We start from the raw sequence: 23,933 nt of genomic DNA, 5'->3' as shown, positions 1-23,933 counted from the left end.
CTCTTGCCTGAACTATAGCAATTTCCTCTTCCAAGGCCTCTGTAAGTCCCAGTACCTCAGATTCCAGCATATGCAGAGTGCTTCTGCCCCTTTCTCCTCAAATACAAAGAAGGGAGCTCATGTCACCCACAATCCTCAGCACTATTAGCTGATTCCCCCGTTATTCTAAGAGCCAGTTCAAATTTTCCCTACTCGACTTCACTAACAGAACGCTGATACCTCCCCCTCCATGTCCTCTGAAACATTCTTTCTATTACTGGAGTGAAAGCCCCTCTCTGGTGTGGTTCTAAGGAGCCTATGGCCGATGTATTAGAGTGCCTACCATCTCTCCCTCTCACTGACGTGCCATTTTAAATCTCAGCAAAATGGTCTCTTTTCCCTTGCCTATCCCTCAGTCTCTGCTATTTATCGTTGGACCAGTTTTATTTAACTCCCAGACATTTTGGATATACTGTGTTTTAGCAATGCTGCACACAACTCTGCCCAACTCAACGCACAAACCCTACAGATAAACAGATTCAAAGTGTAATTCCGTAAGAAATGATCATTTTCCTAGAGTTCACCCAGTCCAGGGGCACAGGAGAAGGCAGTGAATCTGAGGGCGGGCAGGGCAGGCCCTGCCTCCCACAGACAGTCCCCAGCCCCCCAGATGAGGAATAGCACCGACACCAAGGGGAGCTGTAATGCTGGTTTTTAATGTCCCTAAGAACTAGGAAACAAAAATCAAAAATAGACTTTCCTTTGCTTTCTTTGATAAAAGTAATAAAACGGTTAGCGGTGTTAAATTAATCCTTAAAAAACAAAACCCAAGGAGGTTAAATAAAGCCCAGTGGGCTCTGGGTAAAAACCACAACGACTACAAAACAGCTGCAAAGACGTTTTTACACACAAAAAGAAATTCCTTTTCTCTGCTTTTCTTGTATATGGTAAACAGCTTCGGCAAACACGGAACTCGCACATGTGGAAAGGAAACATGGACGCTACGGAAACAAACCCTGCAGGGAGCCTGGTCGCCACGGACAGAACTATTTACACTGTGAACACGGAGCTGGGTTCTGTGCCCGGCCAGCAGGAAGAGCCTCTGGCCCCTGCCGGCTTTTCTCTTGGAAACGACAGGCTTCAGCCAGCTGCCAGGGACCTGCTAGGCCACAGCTCTGTCTGTCAGTCCGTCCGTCCTTCCTTCATCCGTCCCAGCTCCAGCTGCCTCTTCCTCAGAGCTTTAGTGTTTGAAGGGGCTACAGACTCTTCCTATGACTGCGACGTTTGGCTTCTTTGCCCCTCGTCTAGGGCAGCAGCCGATCTTCTTCCCACGGGGCATAAGGCGAGGGAATCTCCCTCCACTCGGGTGAGGAAAGTGGCCTTGCAGGTTTACAGAGGAAAGCAAGCAGTGTGGAGCTGCCTGAAGAGAGTCCCCCAGGCCTGGCACTACACAGCCAGCAGTCTCTCCACCTGCCACATCAAACCTCCCCTCCTCTGGAGCACTGTTCCCTTCGCCCCCTGCTGTCTGTCCCCACACACTGCTCTCTGCAGATTAATTGGCATTGGTCTCCCGGCTGGTGCTTTGCTCTCCGCCCGTCTCCCGATCTTTCTCTGCTGTCGAGGAAGAGGTGGAGGAGGAAGAGGAGGTGGAGGAGGAACCTGTGGAACTGAGGGTCCGTCCCGAGTGCTTATAGGCTGTGACGAGCTCCTGCAGCCGCTCTGGCGTGGGCTCCCACTTGGTGAAGCCTGCGTTGTTTTGTAGGAAGATGATAGCAGTGTTGTGCACGGCTTTGTAGTACATCTCCTCTCTGCAAGGGAAGACGACAGGTGCTTAGTTCTCGCTTCATGGGCCTGTCCAACCAGTCGCTCAGCTGCACCTGGATCCTCCCACACTAATGTCCTCCCCATCTCCCTTCCCTTGTGTCGTACTGAGGAACAGCCATTCTCTCTTAAAAGAAAGCCATACCGGTGAGTTAAAATTCAAAGATGCAGCACACAGCCCCTCACTTGGGAGGTATCTGTCCTGACGTGCCAATACAGCTCTATAGCTAGGACCCCACTGCGAGCTCTGTGGTGCCCACATGGGGTCAAGAGGCTTCCAAAGGAGAACCTCAGAGAATCAGTGTGTGTTACTTCCCATGGACACTACAAGGGCTGCTCTGGCTAACTACATACTGCAGTACCATTAGCTCCTGGGGAACAGGAAGATTGCAAGAAGCTCAACAAGTCAGAGAAGAGGGAACACTGTACAGATCTTGCAGCGCAGCTCCTACTCCAACATACACAGCTGGGAATTCCTACCATCCCAGCTACGAAAAATCATGTTGTCAGACATCCTGGGCCAACCAACTTGCTGCCCACCAAGCAAGCTGTTAGCCTGCCATACAGACGCCAATAGTGAAAACTGGCCCAAGCTTCTGCTTCTTTTTAACTGTTACTGAATGGCAGAGGCCACAGGACCTTGACAAGCCCAGAAAGTTACTCTGCTCAGCCAGCCGCACCTCAGACTGTATGCTGGCGAGTGGCACATGGCTCTTCTCCACAGTGCGATCTGACATACACAGGTCAGAGACATGTCCCTGAGGGAGAGGCTGACGTCAATTTTTAATAGTTGGGAAATATACACAAATACGGTGAGCCTTGATACTGTCTGTTGAGCCCAATCTGAGATGTGCTCGAGGTTCATTTTGGATACATCACTTTGCTTTTTTCTTAGCCTGTTCCATACCCCAACCAATGTCACCTCGGAGAAGGGGATTCCTGCCAAGGGCCTCTCTAAAATGCAGTACATCTCAAGAGCATCCCAACCCAGACTTGCGAGAAAGACCTACTTTTTGCAGATATGCTGAGACCCGCTGCGGTACTCATGATCGAAGGCTGGCAGGATGAGCTGGTGCCGCTTGAACTTGCTCTGCTCCATGCGGGTCAGGGCTGGTGTCGGAGGGTCCCTCCACTCAGGGATGAAGACAATGAAGGAGAGGGGCTCATTGGAGCTCTCCAGCAGTTTCTAATCCACAAGGAAAAGGAAAGAAGATTCTTATTTTTGATCAAGTAACGACAAGCACGACAGGCTCTGTGAGAAGGAAACGCACCCTTCTCTGAGACCAGCATAAGAGCTGCCCCAGTCCTCGGTGGCCTGCTGATCTGTAACCCTGCCATGGGGATGCGGGATAGCAGCAGAGGGGAGAGAGAGGACTGTCCCAGTCCAAGCACAGTGACAGGGATAAGTGAACGTACCTCAAAGTGAGAGACCATGGCATCCATCAGTTCCTCACAGAATGGAGGATTTGCCTCAAAAGAGCCACTTATGGGGATGAAATCCAGGAATGGGCTGAAGGGAACAAGGGAAAAGATCCCAGTTAGGGAGGACCAACTGTTAATTCAAACATCTTAGAAACCATCAGCATCTGTGAAAGGGCAGCCACATGCAACCTGACTTCCTAGCAGGGCAGGGCCTGCCACATTTACTTCCCCTGTGGCACAAACGGTCACCAAGGAGAGAGACTTCACCTGGGAACCTGTAGGCCGACATTCCTTGGCTCCAAGTTCACTATTTTCAATCTCTTGTTTGAGGCTCCCTCTTCCTTCAGAACGAGAGGGGCATATATCCACAGACCTAATGAACAAGCCAAATCCAGGGCCTGCAACACAGTCCTGTTCATTTCATAGCCAATCCATGCCCATATACCCTCACAACCAGGCCTGGAGTAAATCACAGAAATGTAGGCCTGGAAGGGACCCCAAAAAGTCATCAAATCCAGCCCCCTGTACTGAGGCAGGACCAAGTAAACCTAGACCATCCCTGACAGGTGTTTGTCAAACCTGTTCTTAAAAACCTCCAGTTATGAGGATTTGACAACCTCCCTTGGAAGCCAATTCCAGAGTTTAACTACACTTCGAATTAGAGCGTTTTTCCAAGTATTTAACCTAACTCTCCATGGCTGCAGATACTTCCTGTCCAAGCTCCAGTGGACATGGAGAACAATTGGTCAGCGTCGTCTATAACATTATTCACATCTGTAAAGGGCTGTTCTAAAAAGTCCCCCCTCAGTTGTTTGTTCTCAAGACTAAACAGGCCCAGTTTTTTTTAACCGTTCATCATACAACAGGATTTCTAAAACCTTTTATCATTTTTGTTGCTTGCCTCTGGACTCTCTTAAATTTGCCCACATCTTTCCTAAAGTGCGGTGCCCAGAACTGGGGACAGGACTCCAGTTGAGCCCTCACCAGTGTTGAGCAGAGCGGGACAATTACCTCCTGTGTCTTACATACGACACACCTGTTAATACGCCCCAGAAGGATATTAGCCTTTTTCACAACTGCATCACATTCCTGACTCTCATTCAATCTGTGATCCACTAGAACCTCCAGAACCTTTTCAGCAGTACTACCAGCTAGCCAGTTATTCCCCAGTTTGCAGCCGTGCATTTGATTTTTCCTTCCTAAAAGAAGTACTTTGCACTTGTTTTTACTGAATTTCATGTTGCTGAATTCAGATCAATTCTCCAATTTATCAAGCTAATTTTGAATTCTAATCCTGGCCATCCAAAGTGCTTGCCACCCCTCCCATCTTAGAGTCATCCGCAAATTTTATAAGCACATCTCCATTCCATTATCCAAGTCATTAATGAAAATATTGACTAGTACCAGACCCAGGACTGAATCCTGTGGGAACTCACTAGATACATCCTCCCAGTTTGACAGCGAACCATTGATAACTACTCTTTGAGTACAGTCCTTCAACCAGCTGTGCACCCACCTTATAGTAATTCCATCTCTAGACCACATTTCCCTGGTTTGCTTATAAGAATGTCATGTGGGGCCGTGCCAAAAGCCTTACTAAAAATCAACATATATCACCACCCACAACCAGTAGGCCAGTAATCCTGCCAAAGAAGGAAATTAGGTTGGTTTGACATGATTTGTTCTTGACAAATCTATCCTAGCTATTCCTATAGATTTGCTATTATCGTCTAATAGCCTAATTTTGACACTATTAATCAAATTGTAAGCAATCCACTGTTTCCCAGGTCCTCTTTGTTCTCCTTTTTAAAGACAGGTTCAATGTTTGCCCTTTTCTAGTCCTGTGATACCTCACTTGTCCTCCATGAGTTCTCAAAGAGAACTGCTAAAAGTTCTGAGATTGCTTCAGATTCTTTACCTTTTCTTTCCAGACTTTGGCTTGTGTTCTTCCCCTCTTGCTGTCCAGATTAACTATTTGAATATCTGGTCACCACTCATCTTTTTAAGTGACGACTGAAGCAAAATAGCAATGAACAACTCAGCCTTTTTGATGTCATCAATGAGAATTTAAGTTCAGGATAGAGTTCCCACCCCAGCCAAAAATGCATGCACATAGGTATACATATGGCAAGGGCAACAGAATGCAAGACTCACCCCCTGGATCCAAAATACCCATCTGTGTCCAGGAAGGCCGAACAGTACTGTTTAAAATAGCAGTTCAGGGGCGAGGCAAAGCATTCAAAACTCACTCCAAAGAGCTTGTGGAGGGCTTCAAAGACATGCACCGGGAGTGCCCCCTGCAGGCCAGTTCCTTCATACAGACCAACACCAAACATCATCTGAGGAGAGCAAACCCTCTGTGAGTGATTCCCATAAGAGCTGAGCACCACCATTGCTTCCCTCTCACTGCACTCTGACCCAGGGCCACATACCCCATTTCACCAGGCTGACAGCACCCCTTCTTTGCCCCACACTCTCAAGTCTCCAGTCAAGACTGCCCTCTAGACACTTCGTCCAACTGGGCCCCACCATCACACATCACCAATCACCACACATTCCTTCCTAGGAAGCTCCCCTCACCTGGAACTCAGGTTCATTTGGTAAATGTGTGCACTTCTCCAAGCTTGAGGGCTAATGTCAAGACAACATGATTGTTCCCCAGCGTAGCACCCTACCCTAAAATCTCGGAGAAAACACTGTTTTAGCCCAACTCTGCTCCACTTCTGGATCGATTGTTCATAGTTTTCTGCTGGGTCTCCCAGAGCACTGCTCACAGTGTCAGTATTACAATTCCACCAGAGCTGCCTGCTGCCCAAAAGCGGAGAAGGAACCAGTACCTGATATCTACGGAGAAGGCACCAAACCCTGGGCAGAAACCTCTCACAGCCAGAGTCGTCAATGCAACTGTACCGATAGAGAAGCCACTGGAAGAGAAACCCAGGTCATTAAAACTAGCAGTAAAGGAAGCAGGAGAGTTAGAGAGCCACAGGATGCTGACTGAAGTTATAAGGAATCAGAGATGGTGGATGCTAGTACAATCCCATCCATTGAGCGAAGCAGACACTGAGGTGATGGGAGAGGTAGAGATGTTAGAGAGTTTTGTAGCATTTTTCAGGAACTCCAACTTTTAATGTGGCACACTGCAGGCTAGACACTAGAGGGAACTTACTTTTCACCACGGACCCCACATCCAGAGTGGGGCTTGCTGTGGGGTGGGCATGTGACACAAATCGGGACCCTGGGGGCCTATTAACACCACTCTTCAGATAAGCCTCCCCACAGACAGTAGGAGCTGTCCTGACTTCAGCAGGTATTATTATTTAACACTCCTGTTGCAGTAGCAGCTAGAGGCTTCTGCCAGGTCAGGGGCCCACTGCGCTAGGCACTGGACAAACATGTAACGAAGAGCCGGCCCCGCTCCAGGTTCTTTTCTCCCTCAGGGCATGGACTGTCCCTCATTATACATTTGTGCAGGCCGATCATCTCTAATCAGACCACTGGCCCGTCGAGTCCAGCACAGGCAGCCAATAGCTGATGCTTCAAAGGCAAAAAGCTAATGAGGCACCCGGCCAACTGAGCAACGTTGCTCATATGGGGAGGGCGATTCCTTTCTGACCCCACCACTGATCAGCTAACACCCTGAAACGGGTGAACTTGTGATTTTAGTTTGCATTATTCCATGTTAGTGGTCATAAAATGACCTAGCCATGGTCCTTCACTCGGTGACCAGTAATGACACGTGTTTCACAGGATGCCTACACATGGAGGAATTGCTGCCTTTTATTGGCTCTAAATATCCTGCACTCTAAGTTTTAATGGATGGCCTTTTAACGAGTGGCCTAATACTGAAGGGCTGGGTAACAGCAGGCAATGATCAGTTTTCACTTAGACCCTTCGGCATTCGGAGCCCATAGGCCAGTCCATAAATACTTCATTGTTTGTGTAGTTCCTTGTCATACACTGAGGCCTGCTCTGGCCTCTACATTCTTCCCCCCACTCCCCGCTGGATCTCTGAATTCTCAAACTCTCTCTCAAAGTCAAGCAACCACCACTGGGCAGAATTCCCCTGGCAGTGTGGAAAGAGACCAGGCTGTTTCAGAGTCCCTCTCAGACGGCAAGGAGAAGGCAGACCGCTCCCATTAAAAGGCAATTCACAAGGGTGAGTGTTTCTCTTGCTCAGCAGGACTGAAGTACAGCCCTTACCAGCTTGCTGAAGTAGTTGCGGCTCACTTTCACCATCTCCCCCTTGTACCGAACACATGCCACATTGTTCTCCACGTGCATTTCGACATTGGGGACTGGTGGGGAAGGGATGGCCAGTCTCACTGGGTAACAGTATACAAGCCGGTCCTGGACCTCTGGTGCTTCTACCTCGGCTATATGGGAGACAGAGAAAGACAGTCACATTAGAACCCAAGCACACTAAGGGGACAGGCCCCACCTCCACCCCAAAGACAGGAGTGATGGGTCTGGAGCGACGGCAGTAGGCCCCCACTCCAAACACATAAGGAGACAGGACTGGGGTGGCCACATCACAGGTCAACCAGGCAGTCCACTCAGGCACCCACTTAAGAGCTGAACCTGCAGCTTATTTTAAATACTTGTTGGCCAAGTGAAGCAAGTCCCTACACTCACCTCAATGGCACTCCTCTGCCTGTAACACAATAACTCTAGACACTGTAGCCAATCAATCCCAAGATTTCAGGGAATGTTCTGGGCATCCATAGACACAAAGCTATGGCTTTTGATGTAAACTGGAACACTAGACAAGCCAGATTAAGAGGAAAATCAAGGCCCCCAGGCTGGTGCTGCAAGAAGAATCTCTCTATTGCCCCCTGCTGATGTCTACGCAGATCAGCAACAGCTGCTTAATTTGCTGTGGGGCCCAGGGAAGATTATAAACTGGAGTCTAAGGCCATGTCTACACTAACACTTATGTCAGCAAAAAACTTATTGCTCAGGGGTGGGGAAAAAAAACAAAAACAAACCCCATACCCGAGTGACTTGGCAGGAGAGCATGTCCCGCCAGCATCGCTACTGTCACTCATTGGGAGTAGTTTAATTATCCCGTCGGCATAGACCGGCTACATGGGGGACCCCACAGCAGTGCATCTGCAGCGGTACAGCTGTGCCGCATGTAAGATCACTAGTGTCGACATAGCCTAACAGAAATAAGATAGCAGGTTTGTAAGGGAGGAAGTAGGGGCCAGGAGGAGGGGATGGAGAAATGGTGGAGCGGGAAGCAGACATCTGGGAGGCATTAGAGGATACTGGCCATCTAGTCTTCAAGATGCAGGTGGAAGGTGGCGGGGAAGGAAGGAGAACCAGACAATGCTCTCCTACTGTGCTATTGTCACTTGAGCTACCACTGGACCCACCAGGTCTACCCTAATCGAACATGGCCCCTAGGATTCAGAAAGCACACCGCCCCGCACTACAACGAGTTGCATTTGACTAGGACAGGCTAGGTTGCATTCCATCATTCTGTTGTCATGTGCTGCACTGTACTGTGCCTCTTCAGCGCTTGCTGCCTACCAGATATATTGTGCTCCTTGAGGACGGCAAGATGCTTTTCCCGGATCCGCTTGACATACTCGAGCGATATGTGGTAAATCTTACTGCAGATGCCTTCAACAGAGTCCTTGGCTGCAGCAGACACATGGGGCCCACATTGCTTACGTAAGTGCTCTAGGCGGTCCTGCAGGGTCAGAGAGAGAGAGGCCCTTACACACCACCATCACCACCTCTCCACCAGCCTTTCACCAAATTCACACGGGCTTCTAACAAGGTGTCTCAGACTCACAGATCGTACCCATTCTTGGCCCCGTGCGGTGTGTGGGGGTGCCCCTTTCACTGTGACAGTCCTTCTCCTGGGGGTCCACTCTCTCTCGGGGTTACGCTCCTCCCCCTCCCCCCCAAGGCTCTCTCCTCTGTACGGACAAGGCCTTTGTCTGCAGCCATATTAGGAGAGCAGCAGACATTAGCCAAGAAGCAGAAAGTCACATCCTCACATTCCATCTAAATGGCCTCAAATCAATGTAATACCGGGCTGCTAAGAAGGCTCCTGTCCTAATAGCGCCACCATCACCAGATACAGAAACAGAGCTTCAGATGGTTACAGAAAACTTGGTTTGATGGCGTTCTGTCGGGCAAGAAATCACTTAACAGTTGTGATTGTAAAATCTATACTTTATTGTTTTGCCTTTTGGCCCCTATTTCTCTGGTTTAATCTGTATGGTCTGTGTCTAGTTCTTTGATATGTTAGGATTGGTTAGAAAATTGTTTAGTAATATTTTAGTAAAATGAGCAACTCCGGGACACAGTCCCAAGATCAGCTGCCAGACCTCAACACGCTGCCAACCACCACACCGTGCAGAAGCTGGAGTCCCTTAGATGGCCTGATCCTGACTGGCCATCATCTGCCTTATTGGGAGTGGTGAGCACTGTCTGCATAGCGGGTGCATTCTATTTTGGTGACTGTTAATAAATAGAGGTTAAGCAGGATATTACCGTGTAAGGCTCTTTCACTGGTAATAGACCCTGCAAACCCACAGACTGCAGGGTTACACCAGAGCCCTAGGAACAGGGTAAGGGTGAGTGCCCCTAGAGTATGTGAGTAACAGAGAATTTTGTGCAGGTAACACTTCTATCTCACAAAGCAGCTGTAAGTGAGAAGACAACCACAAACTATCCAACGAGGGGCTTTTCCTTGCCCTCTACCTTTTCTTCAATTCAGTGCATTCAGTTGTACCGAGCTGGAAAGGGGATACTGACCATGTAGTCCTCCTTAGAGGCTGAATGGTCCCGTCGCAGCCAGCTGAAGGTGTCCTCCACATTCCATTTCACAACTTTCCTACTGTCTGGTGACGCACTCCTGCACACAATGGGGAAATAGGAATTTACCCCACAGCTGCTGTGACATGTCCCTTCCCAACACAGGCCCCCCTATCAGTGGGGGAAATGTGGCAGCCGTGTCTTCCACAATGCAGTGCCCTCTCACTGCCATCCAGGATTCCTGTGGGCAGTTTCTCAGATGCCTGCCTGATCAGGACCTGCCATGCTGTCTCCAAGACAATGTAGATGGCTGCTCTCCTCTCTGCAACAGGAGAGGTAAGTAAAGGAATTGTCCTAACTGACTAATAGTCCTTTCATCTCCAAAGGTGTCCACTACTGGAAGCTTCAAGGAAAGGCATAAAATCCTCCACTCCCCAATGAACTAAAACTAAATCAATGGGAGCTGCAACCTTCTACCACAGGGGTCCCCAACGCGGTGCCCGCAGGCCCCATGGCACCTGCTGGGGCATCTAAGAGCACCAGCATACTGGCCGACGGACAAGCATCCGCCGAAATGCCGCTGAGAAGCAGCGTCATCCAGAGGCGTCGCCGCCGAAATGCCGCCGATTTTCGGTGGCATTTTGGCGGTGATGCCTCTAGATGACGCTGCTTCTTGGTGGCATTTCGGCAGCGACGCCTATTGATGTTGCCGCTTGTCAGCGGCATTTCGGCGGATGTTCATCCGCCGCCATGGTCCTCCGTGGCTCGTCTGGCACCCGCCAGACGAAAAAGATTGGGGACCACTGTTCTACCATGTCTGGACTGGACTATCTGTATAGGGTTTAAATTTTGAGCTCCTTGGGGCAGGGCTCTGCCTTGCTTCAGCCACCAATGCTGCTCAATGAAAAGTAATATGGCATCTCACTGTGCCATTCTGTACCTCAGCCAGGAATTTGTTCTTTCTTCCTGATCCTGAAGTATCTTTAGCTCTTATCATTTTTAACCTAACTTGTGCACATACTATCCTCATTAATAGAAAGCCTAGCAAAAATAAAGGATTGACCTATTTGTCGCAATACTATCCTGTAATGGAGAGTTCCACAGAGCATTCACACGCTGTGTAATATTACCTTTTATCCATTTTAAATTGGTTGCCTTTTCCTACCATAGGTGCTACTGTTCTTGTCTTATCACAAGGATACACAGCACCCAGTTGGCCTTCTCTGTGCCAGGCATTTCACAGATTCTCACTATCTCAATAGCATAAATCTTTCCAAACTCATGCCCTACTGATCTGCTCCCCCCAGGATGCTGCCGATCATTTTCATTGCCTTTCTTGGGGGTCTTTTCTAGTCCTGCTTCGTTCTTACTGAGAAGAGGTGACCAATACTGAGAAGAATTCAAGGTGGGGATGCAACTGCCACTTCTAGAAAGGCTTTAGAATATTCTCTGCTCTCAGAAGCTAATAATACAAACTGCAAGAGACAATCCCAACCTGGATTCAATAAGCCGTTTCGCAGCCTCGGCATATTTGAATAGCAGTCGCTTGGCTTCCTCACGGAACTTGATTCGGGATAATCTGAAACAAATACAAATACACACGTATCCCAGTCAGCTCCCAGTTACCACGCCGAGCAGGAAGCATCAGGGCCAGCTCCCACCCTTCACTCAAGCTTGCTGCTTCTCCACTGGGGAAAGTGAAACTCAGCAGTAAAAAATCCCCTAAGAACAGAAACGCCACAGGTGCACTTTGCTTGAGCAGTACCTGATGGGAATGTCATTCATGATTTCTCTGAACATGGAAGGAGAGACTACTGGCTCACAGTTGCTTGGTAACAGAGGGTCTGTCCCTTTATCCACTACCTTCCGCTCCAACATCCAGCGATTAAATGATTCCCGTGGAGGGTCAATCCCTAGAGGAAAAGAAAAAAAGTTTGCTTATTACTATTTAATATTAGTATTATGGTTAGGGCCCTACCAAATTCACAGCCATGAAAAACGCGTCACGGACTGTCAAATCTGGTCTTCCCCCAATGAAATCTAGTCTTTTGTGTACTTTTACCCTATACTATACAGATTTCACGTGGGAGACCAGCATTTCTCAAATTGGGGGAGCTGACCCAAAAGGGTGTGGTGGGGGGTGCCGCAGGGTTATTTTAGTGGGGTTGCGGTATTGCCACCCTTACTTCTGCACTGCTTTCAGAGCTGGGTGGCTGGCGAGCGGCGGCTGTTGGCCGGGCACCCAGCTCTGAAAACAGTGCCCCAACAGCAGCAGCGCAGAAGCAAGGGTGGCAATATCACAACATGCCATCCTTACTTCTGCCTTCAGAGCTGGGCTCCTGGCCAGCTGCCACCGCTCTCGTGCTGCCCAGCTCTGAAGGCAGCGCCGCCACCAGCAGCAGCACAGAAGTAAGGGTAGCAGTACCGCAACCCCCCTACAATAACCTTGCGACTGCCCCCACAACTCCTTTTTGGGTCAGGACTCCTACAATTACAACGCACTGAAATTTCAGATTTAAATAGCAGAAATCATGAAATTTTGATTTTTAAAATCCTCCGGCCATGAAATTGACCAAAATGGACCATGAATTTGGTAGAGCCCTAATTATGGCACTGCCCAGATGCTTGGATCAGGGTCTCATCCTGCTGCGTGCAAGCTCTGCTTGAGGAGTCTACAATCTTATGCTCTTTGACACAATTTTAGAGAGCCACATAAGGAAGGCAAAGAACAGGGAAGAGGAGAGACAGACTAGAGGGGCAGATGAAGATGAGACAGAAGGAAGGAAAACAAGGCACTGCAGTGGTAGGGGAAAGAGAGAGAGAGAGAGAGAGACAAGAATTTACCCTCTCGCTGCTGGCAGAGTTCCCGGTAATGCTGCCGCAGCTTCAGTATGAGCTGGGATCGAAGCAGTTCCACCTCGGGGTGCAGAGGCAGCACTTCAGAGGGTGCCCTTTGCTTAATCACTGCATTTGTTTGGATATCCAGGTCCCAGTATACTCTGCGGCAGAAGGAACGGTCGTCAGGATGGTCAGATATTTAACCAATTGTCTCCCCTTAAAGAAGTCACCTTGGGACGTACCAGCAGTCGGAAGACTGAACCACCCAGACTTCCCCAACCTGGAGCCTGCCAAGTTCCCCTTCACAGGCATGGGGGAAGTCTGCTGTCCCCAACTTGGTAACAAGGAAAGAGCAGAAGCAAAGAGGAGACAACTCACTCAGTTGGTCGTAAAAGAGCTGCCTGTTGTTTATCTTCGGGTGTAATACCACACAACTTTAAAATAGGGGTTCCCGGAATACTGGGAGAACTGGGGACTGGCTGGGCAGTAGGGGTCGCTGGAACATCCACCTGAGAGTGAGAAATGCCAGTCATTACCCTAGAAAATAAGGCACTGGGGCACCATGCCGATTATCCCCCAAATCACTCCCTCAACAGTGCAGAACTCAGGATGCCCAGCTGATGGCTAGAGACAGAGTATGTTCACGTTGCCTCTGGCATACACAAATATGGGCACCTACATTACCCCGTTGTTCAGTCATAGCCCAGCTCCCAGCACAGAGGCACACACAATTCCTTCACCGCCACAAGTACAATAACTATTGGGCATAGGTCTGAGTCCGATTTTCCTGTTCTTTGGGTGCCAAGCGACATGGGGCTGAGTTACTAGACAGTAACTGGGGCTGTCCTCTGACCTTGAACAGTTCAGGTGACTCTGAGATCAAGTTCCAGGCCCCCTTGATTTCGGTTTCTAATACAAGTCTCACCCATGGAAGGAAGGGACACACAGTGAAGACAGTGCCTTTGTACAGCCATTCCTTTAGGGTTACTTACTCTGTGCCACTCTAGGAATTTTCCTGTCACAGCGCCGCGACCACCACTTTGTAAAACTCTTCTGAACAGAAACGTTAACTCTTAACATCAGCAACAACTGAACATCTTTCACTTGAACACAATGATCTCAAAGCTTACCTTCAGCTTATCCTCCCATCGTATTCCTATCCTTAGTCCTCCCATTTACTCAATCCTCAGAGAATGTTGCAATTCACAGAGATTCACTCACAGATTCTTGGCTGTAAAGTCCTCCAGGACACCTCCCTGACAGGTTCTCTTTCACAGCCCAGTCACCATCTCACAAAAACAACAGCTAGGAAGAATCTTCTCTTTGCCAACTGGTTTGTGCTTGCTAATGCTCCCAGATTCAGCTGCTGCAGTTTTGATCAACAGCAGCAAGATTTGTGTGCTCTCTCTCTCACCTTGGCCTGTGCTTTTCAGCCCTCATCACCTCCCTCAAACGAATGCCTCACTCTCTTGGGACACAGCCTCCCATCTGCTGTGCACTACGGAATCGGATATTTTTGGCCTTTCATTACTGGAAGCACCTTTCAGTTGACTTCCTGGTTTGGTAGGAGTGGTTACTTTCAGGCTGGTTTGACAGGAAACCTTCCCTTTAGAGGCACAGCATGCAAGGCCAGAAACAACCACCAGATCATCCAGTCTGACCACCTGTACATCGCAGGCCACCAACACCAGTCAGCACCCACACACTAACCCAGGAACCAAAATTCGATTAAAGTATCACAGCCCACAGGAGACCAGACTGTTCTGTGCACGGGGAAAGAATAGGAGGGAACTAGGGGCACAAGTGCCCCAGGCCTCTGCAATGGCTTAGAAATGATTAAGTGAGATATATCCAGATAATCCTGGCAAGTGACCCACACCCACATGTTTCAGAAAAAGGCGAACTACCCCTCCCCAAGATCACTGCTAACATGACTAGAGGGAAAATTCCTTCCCAATGCCACATATGGGGATCAGTTAGATCCTGAGCATGCCCCTCGCAGGCCCAGCAGGCTGATACACACGGCTCTGCCCACTTGCTGCACTGTACTTAGACACATTATCTGTGGTATGAGACAGTCAGAAATTTGGAGTCATCCTGTCACCTTAATCCCTTTTGTAAGCGTTTCTCTGCTCCCCAGGCATTCAGCAGCCTTAGCCCAGTGCAGACTGCCTCAGTTCCACTCCCTTTTCCCTCAGCAACCCAGGTTTTTCCTCAATATTCAAAATGTGTCGCCACAGAATCTTCAGTTCTTGTAGGAGCTTCCATGAGTAACTCAGCTCTGTCATCTGCTGGCCAATTCTTTAGTAGCCGCCCTCCTTCTGTCTAATCTTAAACTATATTTGACATTAATTCTAGTGTTTAGTCCAACCTGGATGTGCTTAAGGACACCTTACAGAGAACTAGGACCCACCTTAGCTTTCTTCACGCTGTTACCACTGGGCTGAACTTCCTCAGAGAGTCTCCTCTTCCTTGGCTTGCTCTCCGGAGTGGTTTCCAACACTCCTCCTTCCGCAGGCATTGGAGCAGCATTCAATCCCAGAGGATCCGACTAAGAGGATAGTTACAACAAGAATCATTAGTTCACAAGCCTTCCACAACTCCAACTGGAGAGAACAAGCTCTCGTCTTCCCCATTTCATTGCCCCAATCTCTCAAGTGGAGAGAAACTGGGGCATTATAGGTTGACACATGAAGAGAGTAGGTAATTCCAGCAGTGTCCCCACCCCAAAAAGAGAAATGCCTAGCCAAGGCCAGAAAAGACACCTGTAGCAGGGTAAGCTGCTTCCCCACAGTGTCCTGCCAGTACCAGACACCTTCATCCCAAGAGAGGAGCAGACCCTCAGAAGAGGAGCTCTCTCTCTATAATACCACTCCAACAGGAGTGCCATATAAATCCCAGTAGGGCATCCCTGCACCACTATGACCACCTGAGGCAAACAGTTACTCACAATGACATCGTGCTGTCCCAGGACAGGCATCTCCCACAGAGACTGGTTGGTGAAACGGTTGAAGTAGTAAGGGCGATTCTCCCGTTTGCTCCAGCACTTCTCCCAGCCAGCCTGCACCAGCTCATCTAGGAGACAGGAAAAGTATCAGCACAAGAGCAGCCCTGGACAGCAACCCTGCTGCTCCAGTCCCCATCACTGTCACAGCACATGCTAAACTAGGGGTGGGGGGCTGGGAAGGGGGAAATATCATCCCAAAATCCCCTCTACCGCTCCGAGAGGCTCCTTACCCTAAACTTTCTCCTCTCCCTCTCTGCTGCCACAGGGCTCCAGAATCATATCCCTGACCCCCTAAACAGCAGAACAAGTACCTGGCAGGTCCTGCACCAGTCGGATGGGTTTCGGGGAGCTGGGCTGGTTCTGGTTAGAGGTACCAGGTGAGTGACTCATCAGAGAAGCTTCCTCCCCAGGGCTACCGTGATTCTCATTGGCCATTTCTCAGAACATGCACTAGAGAAAATATACACAAACAGCACATCAAAATATGATTTGTGCAAGGCTGGCCCTGTGCCCAGAGCCAGATCAACAGCTTAGCTCTAGCAATACAATCCTGTATCAGCAACAACAGAGGGCTTGAAACGGGGTGGGGAGCACCTGACTCCACGGCAGAACGCTGTTACAGATGGCTGTTAACCTAATTACACACTGATTAATAGGAACTTTTAACTCTGAACAGCACACAAGAGGGGAATCACTTAGCAGCATTAAAAAACACACAACTTACAACTAGACCTCATCAGAAAGGTCAAGTGTCTGATACCCTACTGGCCTACCTGGAAGAGAAACCACTTCTCACCTGAGAACATATGCAGCCCTCCCCTATCTCAACCATACCAGGAACAGAGTGCACCCTCATCTGCTCCCGTAATCTTTATAAGATAGCATTGGCTTAAAACAATACATACACACACAAACTTTGTTAGCTTTAAACTTGAGGCATCTATTAAACATTCAAGTACTACATAAAATAACTCCAGTGCTCTTAGAAAAACAACCTGTGAGATCCACAAGCAAACACAGGCTGGGAGGCAAGAACTCCTTGGTCCTGTCACTGACTTGCTCCAGGGCTTTGAACAAGCTACCGCACCTCTCTGTACTTCAATTTCTTGAGCTGCAAAATGGGGGTGACACTCCTATCTCTATCCACAAAAGGGAACGTGGAGGTTAATTAGGTCATACTGCTAAAGCATCCTGTAAGTATTATTAAATGTTGTCAGTTGGAGAGACAGGCTCTTCTCTTCTCAGTCAACCCTCCCTGTGAAGCGATCAAAACACTTATCCTGGGTCAAGTATCAGAGATGGCTTCTCTATCAAACCTAAACATGCTGGCTCTACAGTGAAGCAAGGAAAAAGGGATGAATGTTAAGGAGTTTTCAGCAGTTACCCCCTTTTTCCAACTCCAACTGGGCAGGTGCCTTTGTATTTCACCACCCTTCTGTCCCCCCCCCAATTCAGTATCTAAGACAGTGGCACCTCTTTGCCATTAAAGAAGTTTATTTAAGTGGCACTAATATAAAATAATAGTGCAAAGTGGCCATGCTCTCATCTTTCATCTATAGAGATCCATGTTAAAATCCTGGGTCACGTGATAAATCTGGTGGTCACTCAGTCTACTCCCTTCCTGCACATTTCACAACAGGCAGTACGTTCAGCAGAAGTGGAATAGAAGGAAGTTCTATGAATCAGGAATGAGCACTGGCTGCCTGTGGTGCTAACTACAAAAGGAGAATGTGGTGCAGGTCAGAACTGAAGTGTATTGGTAGGCATGCCTGGCGGGGGAGGTGCCACAAAGAGGGAACCACCCTCCTTCCTTCTCCCAGTAAAGGCAATATAGTGGGTTAATGGAAGTGTGCAGGTCTTCTAGAAGTCTTGATTCTCCAGAGCCAGGCAAGAGACAAGCCCACAGCTGAAAGGCTGTATATTATCCGAGAGCACCTATTAGCCTGCACCACAACATACAAATATTTGTACCCTTCAGCAAGTGGAGAAGTTCTATTAATTTTGCATATCTGTGCTGTTTCCTCCACTCTAACCCCAGGGTGACCTCTACAGTCATCCTAACCAGGAGTGAGCAGAGGCTGCAAAACTGGAAAAGCAACAGTTCAGCCCCGCGCTAAAGTCACTTTCATGCACCAGCCCATAGTTGGAATCTGTGTTTCACAGGGCGCCGGCCTCACAAGCTTCATTGCATCGTCCATTACATTAATCACCCATCTTGTCTGACTTCTAAAAGCTTTTAATCCTTCCTCTTTAGAAAAATATGTAAAAGACCCAAGCCTATGCTTATTCAATAGGATTGCTGGTGTGTCCTCGGTTATAGATTGTGTGCATTATACTTAAATGTAGTGGGGTAAGGCCCAAAATAAACCAGGTGTGGACTTCAAGAAGCTACAGCTATTTACAGGCTACAAAGTGTTCAATAAAATGACAGAAGTTGGTGCAAGGTTTGAAATGTGGCGTATATAATATTTAGCTAATGCTTTTCATCCATAGAGTTTAAAGTACTTAACAAATGAAGTGCTATCTCCATTTACAGACAGGAAAATGGAAGCAGAGAGAGTGATTCTTCCCAACTCACTGAAGAAAGTGTGGCTGAGTAGACTATAAACCCAGGTCCCTTATACCCAGTCCCCTTCTCTCTCCAGTGGACCATGCTGATGGGAATATTTGGAGGAGCACTTTGGCCTGTATCTCACCAATGCTTGGACTTAAAATGGATCCAAAATAACCATTATATATTGGTTATGTTATCAGTGTTGTGTACAGTACTTTACAGACATAAGATCTGGTCCCTGCCCCAAAGACTTATAACCTGGAAGTGGTAACTACCAAAACAGAGTACAGTAAGGTGGAAGAAGACACACAGCAAGGGAGTACAGCCAGAAGGAGCATGATTTGTTCCACTTCATCAATAGGGGATTTTACATGTTTCGCTCTATAATCAGACAGGAGGGATGCAACCATTAGGAATGAGCAGCAGAGGGGGGAGAAATTTTGGAGATATTTCCTGTCATCCCAAAGGCAGGGCTGCTCGCTGGGGCTGGGAAAGTCGAACACCATCACAACTCATCCCTGCACTGCTTTTGGGTGTCAGTCTGGCCGCACAGCCCATGGAACTGTAATTGCTCAATACCAGAGTGTGTACCTCCTGGCCCCCGGGCTATTTCTATTGAGAACGACACTGACAAACTAATGATTTGGTTGTTGTTTTTAATGGGTAACACATGGGAAGGTCATTGGCAAGAAGCAGAAGAATGCGCTTGTGTTAACTCACATGAACATCAAACAGAAATGACACGAGCCTAACGTACAGTCTGAAAGGGCCCGTTACAGCCAGGGGCAGTGCGCGCCGGCGGCGCGGCGCGGGGCGGCTGGTGCAGGGTCAGGCGGCGGCGGAGGCGGCGATACCCGGAGGCGGAGGCAGCAGGCTGGAGATCCCGCGCTCGGAGGCGCCGTCCCTCGCCGGCCAGGACACGCGGAGCAGCAGGGCCCGGCTCCCCGCTGCCGGGCGGCTTCCAGCCGGGCCGGGGTCGCGGAGCTCCGTGGGCGCCGCCGAGCTACTTACAATTGCGGGTTGGGTCGCGGGCCTCGCGCTCCTCTCCAGCGACGCCGTGCGCTGCGCGGGGCTGCGGCCGCATCTTCACAGCGGGCGGGGGCGCGCCTGGCCCGCGGCGGGCGCTACGGGGCGAGAACAGGCCGCGTTAGTGCCCGCCCGCCCCTGCCCGCGCCGGGGGCCCGCGGCCTGCTCACGCGCCCGCGCTTGCTGCCCGGCTCCCGGAGTGCGCAGGCGCGGGGACGCGCTCCCGGGCCCCAGGCCGCGGCGGCAGAGGGAGCCCGCGGCCGGGCCCCGCGCGGACAGCGGCGGCCGGGGGCAGGGCGCGCAGGACTCTAAGATGGCGGCCGAGGACCCGGGGCCGCCTCCCCCTCAGCCGCGCGGGTCCCTCACCCCCCCCCTCCCGGCGGCGCGGCCCGGCCCCGCCTCATCTCCCGGGGCGCGGCCCCTGCCCACCCGGGCGCGGCCGGTACCTGCGTGTGAGGTCAGGGGCTGGGGGCACCGGAGAGCGCTCCGCTTCCTGCTACCGTCCCGCCTCCACCGCGCCCTCCCCTCCGCCGCCATCTTGTGTCGGGACCCGGAGCAGCCAGTGCGCAGCCGCTGGGCCGCCCCGCCCCGGGTACTGCGCAGGCGCCGCTGTCGAACTCAGACACTGCGCAGGCGTGACTTTCTCCACGCCCCAGCCTCAGGCAATGCGCATGGGTAGAAGCTAGACTCGCGCTTCAGATGCCAACAATACGCATGCGCTAATCCAGCAGCGCCCTGTTGCCTTCCTGGCGCCATCTTTAGTGTGGCCTTATTGGAACTCCTGGGAGGCTCCTCCCCTCTGGGCGGGGCCAGGCACAGAGGCCGGCTGGGGGGCGGAGCGCTAGTCCCCAGGACCAGTGCTTCTATAGCCTGGGAAATTTCCCAAACTCTGGGAATTTTTGAGTAAAATGTTTCAACTTGGGAAATTGGGAATTTTCATTCAAAACCTAAATAATCCTGGGAAAATTTCATAAAAAGTAAAAAACTTTCCAAATCTCAACAATCCTGGGAAGTTTTCATCAAAAGTAAAATATTTGCACTTCTTTTAAATTTCCCCCAAATACGTTCTTCGATTGGTGAATATTTGTCACGTGATATTCATAATCGGGCCGTGCCGCTCTCCTATTGGTGGTGCTTCAACGTACTATATCATGACGGCACAAGTGAAGTGACAAGTGCGCACATGCACTCGCAACAAACCAACCTCAGCGACAGCTGGCTGGCAGGTAATGAGACGATGGTTATCAAATTTATCTTCTAGGTAAGGTTTCTTCCAATAATTAAATATATTGCAATACTTACTGATTATGAGTAGTTTCTTGATCTGTCATTAAATCCCTACAATTTTGTATTTCGTGCTTGCAGTTGCATAGAGAATGTGGACCAGAGCGTTCGGCTGTTCATAAATTTGTAACAGCACCTTCCTCCAGGCAAATATTAAATATCTTCGCCTACTGTGTTGGGTAATAATATATAATATGTTCCCTTCTTTGATTTAAATATAAATTGAAATATACATTATACTAATTATCGCATTCCATTATTTCGGAGATCTCTTTCCATTTTTTATCTAACATAAAAAATGACTAAAGGGACCAGTACGGCTGGTGAGAAGAGGAAGAGGACTGCAGGAGTAGACAAAGATCCGTCCACGTCGAAACGAAAACAATGGGATAGCCCCCCCCCCCGTATTGAGGACTCGGGGTGAACTTACACCAGAAGAGAAGCCATCTACTTTCAAAAAAGCCTTTCAAGACTTGTGGCTTCAAGAAGGTAAATACAAAGACTGGCTGCAGAAAATAGAAAACAATTGTTTTTTAGCTTATTGCAAATGTTGTGATGTAAAAATCCAGGCAGGTACTAGTGCAGGGGTCGGCAACGTTCGGCACCCGGCTCGCCAGGGTAAGCACCCTAGCGGGCCGGGCCAGTTTATTTACCTGCTGATGCGGCAGGTTCAGCCGATCGCGGTCCCCACTGGCCACGGTTCGCCGTCCCGGGCCAATGGGGGCGGTGGGAAGCCGCGGCCAGCACATCCCTCGTCCCGCGCCGCTTCCCACCACCCCCATTGGCCCAGGACGGCGAACCGCGGCGAGTGGGGGCCGCAATCGGCCGAACCTGCCGCGTCAGCAGGTAAATAAACTGGCCCGGCCCGCTAGGGTGCTTACCCTTGCGAGCCACGTGCCAAACGTTGCCGACCCCTGTACTAGTGAGTTAGATAAGCATGCTAATGGTAAAAAACATAAACAAAAGGTTGAGACAGTATCTAATACAAAGAAAATTGATGATATGTTTAATAAACAAGATTGTGAAAATAAAAAAGCACAAAACTTTGAAGAGCAAGTTAAAAATGCAGAGATTAGAATGGCCTGTTACTTTGCCAAACATAATGTCAGTGTTCAATCTGTAGAACACTTGACTGAAGTAGCTAAAAAATGTTTCCCTGATTCCAAAATTGCTGAGGCTGTAACATTAAAGAAAGATAAATGTACTGCTATAATTAGCAATGTTTTGGCGCAAACTTAGACTGAGGAACTTGTAGAAAAATTGAAAGTTAATGAATTTAGATTATTCAGGTCAATTCATGTTTGCAAATATATCTGAACTGGCTAAAACAGGTTTTCACATTACCGCATTCAAATGCAGCATGTGAAAGATTTTTTTCCATGGTAACTGACATAAAAACCACAACAAGAAACTGTATGACAACCAAAACACTCAATTCTAGTGTAGTTATAAGGTCAGCTTGGAAAGCAAAGCAAGATCAATGTTTTAATTTTGTAATTACTATTAAGCACTTGTATTTACATTGTAAAAATATGTACAGTAAAAATGATAGTGATAAAAATATTAATGATGGTAATGATGTTCCTAGTGACGACTCAGACCATGAGTCAGAAAATGGATAAAACTCAAAGATTATAATAATAAGGAAAATTATATAAAAGAGTGTTATTTGTTCTGTTTGCTTTTTTATCTTATTTTATAATCATATGTTTACTTTTTATTTTTTCAAAGTAACTTTGATGTACAGTACACTGTAGGGCACATACTGTACTTATTAATACTTTTGTTTTTAAAATTGTGAAATTTGTGTAAAATACATTGTTTTCTATCATTTCAATCCTACTCATGTGTTAAATATTTTATTTACTGTATAAGTAACATGGGGGGAGGGATAGCTCAGTGGTTTGAGCATTGACCTGCTAAACCTAGGGTTGTGAGTTTAGTCCTTGAGGGGGCCACTTGGGGATCTGGGGCAAAATCAGTACTTGGTCCTGCTAGTGCAGGCAGGGGGCTGGACTCGATGACCTTTCAAGGTCCCTTCCAGTTCTAGGAGATGGGATATCTTCATTCATTCTAATTCTATAAGTTTAAAATTTAAAAACACGTCTATCTGTATAAAAATTATAATAAATGTGAAATATCTTGAACGAATAGGAAGAATTTGGATATAATATATATTATATAGTTATTAAAAACACACATATTACGTTCCTTTCACATTTTGAAATAAAAAACTTTATCTGGGAATTTTTCACCAGATTTAGGATATTTTGAGCGCTAGGTTGGGAAAAGTTGGCATCAGGATATAGAAGCACTGCCCAGGACTCCTGGGTTCTCCTCTGGGCTAGTGATTCGTAGAGTCGAAGGTTGCAAGCCCCATTGGGTCGTGGAGCTGGATCCCTGCGCCCCTGCATGGCACATGGGAACTTGTGCATCCCTGGGGCTTGGCCTGGGTGGGACACGAGGCTGGATGCAGTGGTGAGAAGCTCCACAGCAGGGACCCACCGGAGCCTCCCCCCTCTGCCCGTCCCTGCCACGGGGTCAGGCCCTGGCAGCAGAATGCTCTGCTGCCAACACTAGCAGTGTAGCCATGGGAGGTGCTGCGTGGGTGTGCAGGGAGCCGTGTAGGGATGTATACACTAGGGTTCAAGCATGTAGGGTGCTCTACTTGCCCAAGCTAAGCCTCCCTGTTCACACTGCCATTTCTAGCATTTATTTATAGCCATGCTAGCTGGGCATGCAGCGGAGACATACCTTAAAGCATCTTCCCGAAAGGCCTCTAGTCTGGCTCTGAAGGTGTCAGGAAGTGGAGAATCCTGCACTTCCCTTAGTCGTTTGTGGCAAACTGTCCTGCAGAGGCTCAAGAGAGTGAGTACTAAGCTCAGGGCAGACTGTTCCCAACCAGCGATCAAGTGCAAACTCCGTAACAGCCTAACCAGAGCATCACAGCGTCTCCGTGGGCACTCTGGTCTGTCTCGCCACCCAGGGGACCCTGCCTTTGTGACATGGTCCCTTACATTGAGTATCACAGCAACATTTGGGTTCAAGGACCAGTCACTTACCCAGGTCAATTGTACTTTAGATCTCACACCACAGACATTGCTTGTAGTCAATACTATAATAACCTAGCTAAAGATTATTAACTAGGAAAAGGAAATAGGAGATATTTACAAGGTTAAAGCAGGCAAACACACACAAACCTCAAGCTTCAAAAATAACAGAAACTTC

General features: G+C 48.8%; 1 protein-coding gene across 6 annotated transcripts; it reads right to left on the bottom strand.

Annotated features, from left to right (window-relative positions):
- Window positions 1–674: 674 nt before the first annotated feature.
- Window positions 675–20,022, bottom strand: PCIF1 (phosphorylated CTD interacting factor 1). 6 transcript variants are annotated; one of them, XM_005304838.5, is made up of 17 exons: window positions 19,868–20,022; window positions 19,116–19,519; window positions 16,153–16,291; window positions 15,785–15,909; window positions 15,248–15,385; window positions 13,213–13,343; window positions 12,841–12,995; window positions 11,762–11,909; window positions 11,492–11,575; window positions 9,997–10,096; window positions 8,758–8,920; window positions 7,426–7,598; window positions 6,060–6,146; window positions 5,377–5,561; window positions 3,217–3,310; window positions 2,811–2,986; window positions 675–1,787 (listed from the first exon to the last, which is right to left on the bottom strand). In XM_005304838.5, exons 3-17 carry the CDS (start codon window positions 16,274–16,276, stop codon window positions 1,532–1,534), a joined length of 2,139 nt encoding a protein of 712 aa, XP_005304895.1. In that variant the 5' UTR covers window positions 16,277–16,291; window positions 19,116–19,519; window positions 19,868–20,022; the 3' UTR covers window positions 675–1,531. The 6 variants fall into 6 exon arrangements, with proteins under 6 accessions (XP_005304895.1, XP_005304896.1, XP_023964643.1 ...); XM_005304839.5 differs by having other exon boundaries at window positions 19,153–19,519; XM_024108875.3 differs by having other exon boundaries at window positions 19,407–19,519.
- Window positions 20,023–23,933: the final 3,911 nt, after the last annotated feature.

The sequence above is a fragment of the Chrysemys picta genome, chromosome 13 (genome assembly GCF_011386835.1).
Source record: "Chrysemys picta bellii isolate R12L10 chromosome 13, ASM1138683v2, whole genome shotgun sequence".
Classification (NCBI taxonomy): domain Eukaryota; kingdom Metazoa; phylum Chordata; order Testudines; family Emydidae; genus Chrysemys; species Chrysemys picta.
The sequence above is the reverse complement of the archived record's forward strand: the minus strand, read 5'-3'. Positions and strand labels throughout refer to the sequence as shown.